Source organism: Mizuhopecten yessoensis, unplaced genomic scaffold, assembly GCF_002113885.1.
Source record: "Mizuhopecten yessoensis strain PY_sf001 unplaced genomic scaffold, ASM211388v2 scaffold1779, whole genome shotgun sequence".
Taxonomy (NCBI): domain Eukaryota; kingdom Metazoa; phylum Mollusca; class Bivalvia; order Pectinida; family Pectinidae; genus Mizuhopecten; species Mizuhopecten yessoensis.
In genome coordinates, this window is record NW_018404217.1 from 658,348 (window position 1) to 669,690 (window position 11,343).

General features: G+C 45.5%; 1 protein-coding gene across 8 annotated transcripts in view; it reads left to right on the forward strand.

Annotated features, from left to right (window-relative positions):
- The window catches only part of LOC110441030 (ras association domain-containing protein 9-like), a 38,314-nt gene extending 35,306 nt beyond the window's left edge, over positions 1-3,008 (forward strand). For all 8 annotated transcript variants that reach the window (XM_021484139.1, XM_021484134.1, XM_021484146.1 and 5 more), the window contains one exon: positions 973-3,008. In XM_021484139.1, coding sequence (XP_021339814.1) covers positions 973-2,610 — 1,638 coding nt within the window. In that variant the 3' untranslated portion in view covers positions 2,611-3,008. The remainder of the gene's footprint in view (positions 1-972) is intronic.
- The last annotated feature ends 8,335 nt before the right edge of the window (positions 3,009-11,343 follow it).

Here is an 11,343-nt window from a genome sequence, read left to right on the forward strand (position 1 = left end):
TGAAGGAAACATGTTTCTTTAATAAGATATCAAGAACAGGTTTCACTTAACTGTGATACAACTGCCCGTGTTCCGAATGGACTCGTGTGAGGGACGTTTTTCATCTATGTTTGTTCCAAATTGCCTCACACGATCAGCAGCTTTAATTTTTGAAGTGCCGAAACAGATTTTCATTTGTGTCTGGAACAATATTCTTAATGGACTCAGATATTCATGGTTTTTTATTTGAGTATGGGTATTCATGTGTTCAAAATGTATTCGCATGATCAAAAGTTACATTGTTTGGAAGAAGTCTGTACATGCAATATGTTCCGAACAACCTGTGGTGACATGGGTTCCACTGACGTGTATTATGATCCGATTGGCCCTACATGATATGGTTTTCCCTGACGTGACACAAGCGAACTCCGGGACAGATATTGTTATCAGTTTGAGAATGTGGTCCTGACATACCTGAATGAAAACCTGTCCCCTTCATTTAAATAGCCGTAATCTGATATCAAACTAAGCCCACGTTTATTCATAAATGTTTACAAACTCCAAAAGTCATTTAGGTAAGTGTTAATTATACCCATGTATCGCCCTGACGTTGACCTATTTGACTGCTTGGAGGTATGCGTTATGACGGTAGAATCTAAATATGGCAGTAGGTATGCTAATATTGCTGTCAGTGCAACGAAGGTCTTGCGTAATAATTACGCCATAGAGACGCTCTTCATAATCAAAAGGTGGATCAAGATGTCAATATATTCTCAGATAGAAAATTTAAGGGTATATACCATATGAAATTGTGATACATATTTACGAAATAATTACGAAATCAACCATATACCTTTTTAGTATCATATTTTAGCCTTTTTGGCGTTGCTCTCGTGTTTACTCTTTGTTTCATTTTTTACGATATTGCAGTGCAGTTAGCATATTGCCTCTTTGATACATATATCTATATATGTATATATTTGTGTATTGTAGATGGAAGCACCAGAAGCAATTGAGATTCCTGTCTGGGTGGAAGGTACGCAGAAATGGGTTACGGGACTGACAAAGAGGACAACATGTGATGACGTTATATACGCACTTCTGTATCAGGAAGGGAAACACGACCATGACTCTACAGACAATTACACCATGTATGAACGATGGCGGGACGTGGAGCGTCCCCTACAGGGGAGAACAAAAATCATTAAGATCTGGCGCGCGTGGGGCGCGGAACAGTACAATGTACAGTTAACAATGAAACATAACATGGAGTCGGAGGACTATGCAGAGTTTTTTCATCATCGCCGTCGTCATCATCATCGTCGTCGTCATAAAACGAGGACCGAACGTAGTTCAAGGTCAAAGTCGGACAATGAGGACAAATACCAGTCTACAAACGACCGACTGAAAACCATGGAGAACCTCGCCAAACTTGTCATTACTCAGGAACGGAAACTTCACGATATTCACTACTCTATCAAAGACACGGACACACGAATCGACGGCATAGAAACGGACATGCATTACACGCGCATGGCCGAAAATGGCCAGGATTACCTCCAAAACGCATACTTGGAGAATGGTCTAGAGGATAGTATGGACGAATTCATGAGAAATATAGACCCGGATAACTTAGAAATGTACATTCAGTTTTGTGAGCGAGTGATTAATTTGGAGAGTCGTATTCAGAAAGAAACCTCAAAAATAGAAGATTTATCGCTCCAAATCCAGGAAAGTACGCATAATGAAGCGTTCTACGAAAACATTGAGGCAGCAAAAAACGGAGGGAATTTAGAAGTAGAACTAGCTACACTGCATGCTGAACTCAATCGTATGGTGTCCGCTAATATGATGCAGAAATACCAGGCCGCGGAAATCGCCAATGACATTGAGCAGTGTGATCAGTCACTGACCACGAAATTAACCACTATCTCACAACTTCAGCGGGAACTTGAGGCTCTGGATAGGTCTGACGTCATGCACAAAAGTGACGTCAACCACATATACAGCGTGGAGGATGCTGCCTCCGACTATTTGAGTGTTGTGCCAGAGAATCACAGTACTCCAATGAGGAAAGAGTATCACGAGGAGGCTGAGTACGTTAACCTCGACGCCATCATCGGCATGTCGCACTCGTGTGATCACGACACGTCAGCGGACACGCGCGATACTGGAAAGGGCGACAGCTTCGACTCGGGCTGCGAATCTAACCGGAAACAGCCGAATACGAGTGACCTCGACGACTCCTTCTCGGGAGACACCGACAATACGTCCACTGACTCACACTTTGGACAGGGCTCTCAAAACTCCACTAACACATTAGCTAAATATTCTTGCCGGAAACATTCACGACTTCCAGAAAATTCCTGCCGCGAGTATACTCGACTTCCGGCAGGTCATACAACATACAAGTGTGACGAACTGATCAGTGAGAGGATTAAGTCGGAGATTTACGTGTACAAGTCCGCCAGGACATGTTATATGGACAAACAAATAGCGTTCTCTGGTTATCGTTCAGACGAGCGACAAAGCTACCGGAAGTCAGAGGATCACGACTCGAACTCTGACACGGGACTTAGCTCCCTACACAGCGACGAGTCGCCTACGTCATACCTCGAGACATTGGTATAATTATGTGAACTGTCGACTCAAAACACATACGCGTTTCCATGTTACTACTCAGTGCTATTTCGTTATTTACGAAAACCTGCGAATTTGTTTTCCAGGAACTTTTATAATATCCGGAGACGTTCACTACCAGCACGATACTTTGTAACCAATCGCTTGCTTGGTAGAAATGCTGTCACGTGACTCATACACCCAGTGATTGGTTTATTTACTCAAAAAACTCTTCAGTGCCATGTGTGTTCATACTTTGTGCTAACTCCTTTTGGCGGACACCATTGGTGGCGACACGATGTACCGCACTTAAACAAGACAAACAAATTGTATATGGGGACTCTTATAACGTATAGCATCTATATGTTCCGTCCACTTTATGAGATAAAAATGAAATATAAAATATACAAATCAACTCTCACGAATTTCTTATTTTTGCTTACGCTGCATATAGTATGTTTTCGGCGATGCACATTTTTTTCCTTAGACATTTTTTTTGTATAATTGGACAACAGACCACGCATGAGCCAAGTGCATGTGCAACGCTGTCAGAAAATCGACCCCCGTATACATTATCAACTGGTCTTTGAAACACATTAATCTGATATGTAACAAGCGTTTACACGCACAGATCAATATGTTAAACATGTTTATCTCAGTCACGCCACTTTCTTAGTCGGGCAAACATTGTTTTGTAAAATTGGACGTGGCAGAATAGATATAATCAACACCTGTTTGTGTGGAAAATATAACTCGAAAATCAAAATGTTGGGTAAAATTCTCGAACCATTTATAATGTTAATATTCCCTCTTAGTTCATGCACATAATATGTTGATTATTTCTTAATTCTACCACGTATGCGATAAACAACGGTCATTTGTCAATACTAATGAATATTCCAACAAGAAACAACGCCCTAGTAATATACCGCCCGCCTATGGCATGATAATGTCATTGTCCGGTCTGCCTGACAAAAAGTAGAAATCATTTCGATGCAACATTTTTAATCACATGATAACAAACGTTTGTACGAGCAAAAGCGTGTTCGGCAAATTGATAGAGTACATTCGTGTGGGGCCCATATAAGATGGTATTATTCTAAGACACGACTCTGACCTCGGATGTATGCTGTTAATGTAATGAGTATCAAGATACGTACATATTTTTTTTTATTAATTCCGTCCTGAAGCTAGTTTTAGCTGCTTATATCGACGAGCAATTATCGTTACCTATAGCTCCTTGTCTATATACACTAATACATTGACTTTCCCAGCAATAACGTTATGTCTTAGTTCACGTGGCGTAAGAGAAGTTAAGGTTTTATTATTAGGCATACATTGATAATAAAATCTTAAATGACTAAGTTATATTCGTAAAATGTTTTCATGCAGAACAAGGATACTGATGATATGGAGATCGACAAACAAAAGGAAAGTCCTCAATAATGTTAATGAGTGAAAAAGGAAACCGGTGTGTTTATGTCGAATAATACGTATATACCACACATAGAACATTTCTCAGAATACTACCTAGTGAATTATTGATGAAAAATATACCCGCTGTTCATTTTGCCAATAATTAAATGACATGATCTTACGTAATACTGGCTTTGAAATGCACATCCCGCCCAGTGGAGCAGCAAGCCTTGACATTCTCAAATTTGAAACGAAAGACCGGAGATTTGGGAAGATTACACGCCGCGGAGGTACAGGACGGGTATTGAATCCCTTTGAGACCTGCCGTGGGAAACCGGCGTTATTTGTACAGCCTATCCACATCCCTTTTTTAAAATATAAAGCTACCCTACCAATAATGTTGACTTTCTGGCAGAAAAGGACAGAGTTTACTGTAAGCTTAGTCAGTAATAGTGTGTGTTCAGCTACACAAGCCGGCTTGTATTGTACACAGTTAGGCCAAGTCGGGCCGGGGCAATGCGTTTACAATATAGTTGCATATGATTCTATAGAAAAAGCTCAACAGTTGTGAAATAATGTAGTAATTATTACATGAACGTGTATATAGCTGTTTACATTAGTCACGCCCGTAAATGTAAAACTAGGGCTCAGTGGGGACACACACCTCGTTTGTTCGTACGTAAAATTTGATTTAAATATCATCTAATGTGGAACCACATCGTCACCCCAGGGATATGCGATGGTTCAATACATTCCAGATATCTTGTTTCAATACACATCCGACGATTTATGGATTTTTATTTAATAAGTAATTTAAAAGTAAACAAAAATATCCAAGGAAACACATTGAAAGAGTTAAGTTTAGCAGATATTTCAATATTTACCTATAAACAGAAAATACAATCATCTGACAAATATGAGGGTTAGTATCTTATCTGTTTATTTATGTATTTTATATTTATAACATCAAACATAGTATCGACTAGTATCAACAAAACTGACGGTCGTAGGATATATAATGATATCAACCATACACAGAACGAATGTCTGATAGGTACTTGGCCATAAGTTAAAATCTAAGGAGAAAGGAATTGATGAAGAAGGCAGAGTTGGATAAAATAATTGATCGGCCGACTGGTAAAACAGCGAACCAGAAAGGAGATCCGTGAATGAGGATTTAGTCGGGTACATTTTGTACGCAATAATATAATCTGTTTTGTTTCCAGCAACAACCGCCGAAAGTCATAATCTGGATCACAGAGGCTATATTAGTAATCAAAGATTAAAGTTTACAATAGATTTAAATTTGTTTCTTATGCAATAAGTTAAATCTCTTCTAGGGAATTTAAATGTTTATTTTAAAACCACAAATGCGATTTATATTTTTTTAATCCGATTTTTTTCACGAGATTCGTTCTGTTGAGCAGAAAACCCCATTGATTACCTTTGTGAAACGCAATATGATCTCATTGGACGAAAATGACTCAGACTGTATCGATCAAAATCTTACAGACGTCGAAACCGTGGCAAGGGCAGTAACTCTTGTGCAAATTGCGTATAAACATGTCTTTTTATGGGAGAGGGTACCGCCTGTTTATGGGAGAGCGCACCGGGTACCGTCTGTTTATGGGAGAGGGTACCGTCTGTTTATGGGAGAGGGAACCGCCTGTTTATGGGAGAGGGTACCGTCTGTATATGGGAGAGGGTATCTTCTGTATATGGGAGAGGGTGCCGTCTGTTTATGGGAGAGGGTACCGTCTGTTTATGGGAGAGGATACCGTCTGTTTATGGGAGAGGGTACCGTCTGGTTATGGGAGAGGATACCGTCTTTTTATGGGAGAGGGTACCGTCTGTATATGGGAGAGGGTATCGTCTGTATATGGGAGAGGGTGCCGCCTGTTTATGGGAGAGGGTACCGTCTGTTTATGGGAGAGGGTGCCGCCTGTTTATGGGAGAGGGTACCGCCTGTTTATGGGAGAGGGTCCCGTCTGTTTATGGGAGAGGATACCGTCTGTTTATGGGAGAGGCTACCGTCTGTTTATGGGAGAGGGGACCGTCTGTTTATGGGAGAGGGTGCCGTCTGTTTATGGGATAGGGTACAGTCTGTTTATGGGAGAGGGTACCGTCTGTAAATGGGAGAGGAAACCGCCTGTTTATGGGATAGGGTACCGTCTGTTTATGGGAGGGGGTGCCGTCTGTTTATGGGATAGGGTACAGTCTGTTTATGGGAGAGGGTACCGTCTGTAAATGGGAGAGGAAACCGCCTGTTTATGGGATAGGGTACCGTCTGTTTATGGGGGAGGGTGCCGTCTGTTTATGGGAGAGGGTGCCGTCTTTTTATGGGAGAGGGTACCGCCTGTTTACCGGAGAGGGTACCGTCTGTTTATGGGAGAGGATACCGTCTGTTTATGGGAGAGGGTGCCGTCTGTTTATGGGATAGGGTACAGTCTGTTTATGGGAGAGGGTACCGTCTGTAAATGGGAGAGGAAACCGCCTGTTTATGGGATAGGGTACCGTCTGTTTATGGGAGAGGGTGCCGTCTGTTTATGGGAGAGGGTACCGTCTGTTTATGGGAGAGGGTACCGTCTGTATATGGGAGAGGTTACCGTCTGTTTATGGCAGAGGATGCCGTCTGTTTATGGGAGAGGGCGCCGTCGGTTTATGGGAGAGGGTACAGTCTGTTTATTGGAGAGGGTACCGTCTGTATATGGGAGAGGATACCGTCTGTTTATGGGATAGGGTACAGTCGGTTTATGGGAGAGGGTACCGTCTGTTTATGGGAGAGGGTGCCGTCTGTTTATGGGATAGGGTACAGTCTGTTTATGGGAGAGGGTACCGTCTGTAAATGGGAGAGGAAACCGCCTGTTTATGGGATAGGGTACCGTCTGTTTATGGTAGAGGGTGCCCTCTGTTTATGGGAGAGGGTGCCGTCTGTTTATGGGAGAGGGTGCAGTCTGTTTATGGGACGGGGTACAGTCTGTTTATGGTAGAGGGTGCCCTCTGTTTATGGGAGAGGGTACCGTCTGTATATGGGAGAGGATACCGTCTGTTTATGGGAGAGGGTTCCGCCTGTTTATATGAGAGGGTACCGCCTGTTTATGGGAGAGGGTGCCGTCTGTTTATGGGAGAAGGTAGCGTCTGTTTATGGGAGAGGATACCGCCTGTTTATGGGAGAGGGTACCGTCTGTTTATATGAGAGGGTACCGACTGTTTATGGGAGAGGGTGCCGTCTGTATATGGGAGAGGATACCGCCTGTTTATGGGAGAGGGTACCGTCTGTATATGGGAGAGGATACCGCCTGTTTATGGGAGAGGGTACCGTCTGTTTATGGGATAGGGTACCGTCTGTTTATGGGAGAGGGTGCAGTCTGTTTATGGGAGAGGGTACAGGCTGTTTATTGAAGAGGGTACTGTCTGTTTATGGGAGAGGGTGCCGTCTGTTTATGGGAGAAGGTAGCGTCTGTTTATGGGAGAGGATACCGTCTGTTTATGGGAGAGGGTGCCGTCTGTTTATGGGAGAGGGTACCGCCTGTTTATGGGATAGGGTACCGTCTGTTTATGGTAAAGGGTGCCGTCTGTTTATGGGAGAGGGTACCGTCTGTATATGGGAGAGGATGCCGTCTGTATATGGGAGAGGATACCGTCTGTTTATGGGAGAGGGTACCGCCTGTTTATATGAGAGTGTACCGCCTGTTTATATGAGAGGGTACCGCCTGTTTATGGGAGAGGGTACCGTCTTTTTATGGGTGAGGGTACCATCTGTTTATATGAGAGGGTACCGTCTGTTTATGGGAGAGGGTACCGTCTGTTTATGGGAGAGGATACCGTCTGTTTAGGGGAGAGGGTACCGTCTGTTTATGGGAGAGGGTACCGTCTGTATATGGGAGAGGATACCGTCTGTTTATTGGAGAGGGTGCCGTCTGTTTATGGGAGAGGGTACCGTCTGTATATGGGAGAGGGTACCGTCTGTTTATGGGAGAGGATACCGTCTGTTTATGGGAGAGGGTACCGTCTGTTTATGGGAGAGGGTACCGTCTGTTTATGGGAGAGGGTACCGTCTGTTTATGGGAGAGGGTACCGTCTGTTTATGGGAGAGGGTACCGTCTGTTTATGGGAGAGGGTACCGTCTGTTTATGGGAGAGGGTACCGTCTGTTTATGGGAGAGGGTACCGTCTGTTTATGGGAGAGGGTACCGTCTGTTTATGGGAGAGGGTACCGTCTGTTTATGGGAGAGGGTACCGTCTGTTTATGGGAGAGGGTACCGTCTGTTTATGGGAGAGGGTACCGTCTGTTTATGGGAGAGGGTACCGTCTGTTTATGGGAGAGGGTACCGTCTGTTTATGGGAGAGGGTACCGTCTGTTTATGGGAGAGGGTACCGTCTGTTTATGGGAGAGGGTACCGTCTGTTTATGGGAGAGGGTACCGTCTGTTTATGGGAGAGGGTACCGTCTGTTTATGGGAGAGGGTACCGTCTGTTTATGGGAGAGGGTACCGTCTGTTTATGGGAGAGGATACCGTCTGTTTATGGGAGAGGGTACCGTCTGTTTATGGGAGAGGGTACCGTCTGTTTATGGGAGAGGGTACCGTCTGTTTATGGGAGAGGATACCGTCTGTTTATGGGAGAGGGTACCGTCTGTTTATGGGAGAGGGTACCGTCTGTTTATGGGAGAGGGTACCGTCTGTTTATGGGAGAGGGTACCGTCTGTTTATGGGAGAGGGTACCGTCTGTTTATGGGAGAGGGTACCGTCTGTTTATGGGAGAGGGTACCGTCTGTTTATGGGAGAGGGTACCGTCTGTTTATGGGAGAGGGTACCGTCTGTTTATGGGAGAGGGTACCGTCTGTTTATGGGAGAGGGTACCGTCTGTTTATGGGAGAGGGTACCGTCTGTTTATGGGAGAGGGTACCGTCTGTTTATGGGAGAGGGTACCGTCTGTTTATGGGAGAGGGTACCGTCTGTTTATGGGAGAGGGTACCGTCTGTTTATGGGAGAGGGTACCGTCTGTTTATGGGAGAGGGTACCGTCTGTTTATGGGAGAGGGTACCGTCTGTTTATGGGAGAGGGTACCGTCTGTTTATGGGAGAGGGTACCGTCTGTTTATGGGAGAGGGTACCGTCTGTTTATGGGAGAGGGTACCGTCTGTTTATGGGAGAGGGTACCGTCTGTTTATGGGAGAGGGTACCGTCTGTTTATGGGAGAGGGTACCGTCTGTTTATGGGAGAGGGTACCGTCTGTTTATGGGAGAGGGTACCGTCTGTTTATGGGAGAGGGTACCGTCTGTTTATGGGAGAGGGTACCGTCTGTTTATGGGAGAGGGTACCGTCTGTTTATGGGAGAGGGTACCGTCTGTTTATGGGAGAGGGTACCGTCTGTTTATGGGAGAGGGTACCGTCTGTTTATGGGAGAGGGTGCCGTCTGTTTATGGGAGAGGGTGCCGTCTGTTTATGGGAGAGGGTGCCGTCTGTTTATTGGAGAGGGTACCGTCTGTATATTGGAGAGGGTGCCGTCTGTATATGGGAGAGGATACCGTCTGTTTATGGGAGAGGGTACCGTCTGTTTATGGCAGAGGATGCCGTCTGTTTATGGGAGAGGGTGCCGTCTGTTTATGGGAGAGGGTGACGTCTGTTTATGGGATAGGGTACCGTCTGTTTATGGTAGAGGGTGCCGTCTGTTTATGGGAGAGGGTGCCGTCTGTTTATGGGAGAGGGTGCTGTCTGTTTATTGGAGAGGGTACCGTCTGTATATGGGAGAGGATACCGTCTGTATATGGGAGAGGATACCGTCTGTTTATGGGAGAGGGTACCGCCTGGTTATATGAGAGGGTACCGCCTGTTTATGGGAGAGGGTACCGTCTTTTTATGGGTGAGGGTACCGTCTGTTTATATGAGAGGGTACCGTCTGTTTATGTGAGAGGGTACCGTCTGTTTATGAGAGAGGGTACCGTCTGTTAATGGGAGAGGATACCGTCTGTTTATGGGAGAGGGTGCCGTCTGTTTATGGGAGAGGGTACCGTCTGTTTATGGGATAGGGTACCGTCTGTTTATGGGAGAGGGTGCAGTCTGTTTATGGGAGAGGGTACAGTCTGTTTATTGAAGAGGGTACTGTCTGTTTATGGGAGAGGGTGCCGTCCGTTTATGGGAGAGAGTACCGTCTGTTTATGAGAGAGGGTACCGTCTGTTTATGGGAGAGGGTGCCGTCTGTGTATGGGAGAGGATACCGTCTGTTTATGGGAGAGGGGGCCGTCTGTTTATGGGAGAGGGTACCGTCTGTATATGGGAGAGGGTACCGTCTGTTTATGGGAGAGGGTGCCGGCTGTTTATGGGAGAGGGTACCGTCTGTATATGGGAGAGGATACCGTCTGTTTATGGGAGAGGGTACCATCTGTTTATGGGAGAGGGTACCGTCTGTTTATGGGAGAGGGGGCCGTCTGTTTATGGGAGAGGGTACCGTCTGTATATGGGAGAGGATACCGTCTGTTTATGGGAGAGGGTACCGTCTGTATATGGGAGAGGGAACCGTTTGTTTATGGGAGAGGATACCGTCTGTTTATAAGAGAGGGTGACGTCTGTTTATTGGAGAGGGTACCGTCTGTTTATGGGAGAGGGTACCATCTGTTTATGGGATAGGGTACCGTCTGTTTATGGCAGAGGGTGCCGTCTGTTTATGGGAGAGGGTGCCGTCTGTTTATTGGAGAGGGTACCGTCTGTATATTGGAGAGGGTGCCGTCTGCATATGGGAGAGGATACCGTCTGTTTATGGGAGAGGGGACCGCCTGGTTATATGAGAGGGTACCGCCTGTTTATGGGAGAGGGTACCGTCTTTTTATGGGAGAGGGTACCGTCTGTTTATATGAGAGGGTACCGTCTGTTTATGGGAGAGGGTACCGTCTTTTTATGGGAGAGGGTACCGTCTGTTTATATGAGAGGGTACCGTCTGTTTATGGGAGAGGGTACCGTCTGTTTATATGAGAGGGTACCGTCTGTTTATGGGAGAGGGTACCGGGTACCGTCTGTTTATGGGAGAGGGTACCGCCTGTTTATGGGAGAGGGTACCGTCTCTTTATGGGTGAGGGTACCGTCTGTTTATATGAGAGGGTACCGTCTGTTTATGTGAGAGGGTACCGTCTGTTTATGAGAGAGGGTACCGTCTGTTTATGGGAGAGGGTGCCGTCTGTTTATGGGGAGGGTGACGTCTGTTTATGGGAGAGGGTACCGTCTGTTTATGGGAGAGGATACCGTCTGTTTATGGGAGAGGGTACCGCCTGGTTATATGAGAGGGTACCGCCTGTTTATGGGAGAGGGTACCGTCTTTTTATGGGTGAGGGTACCG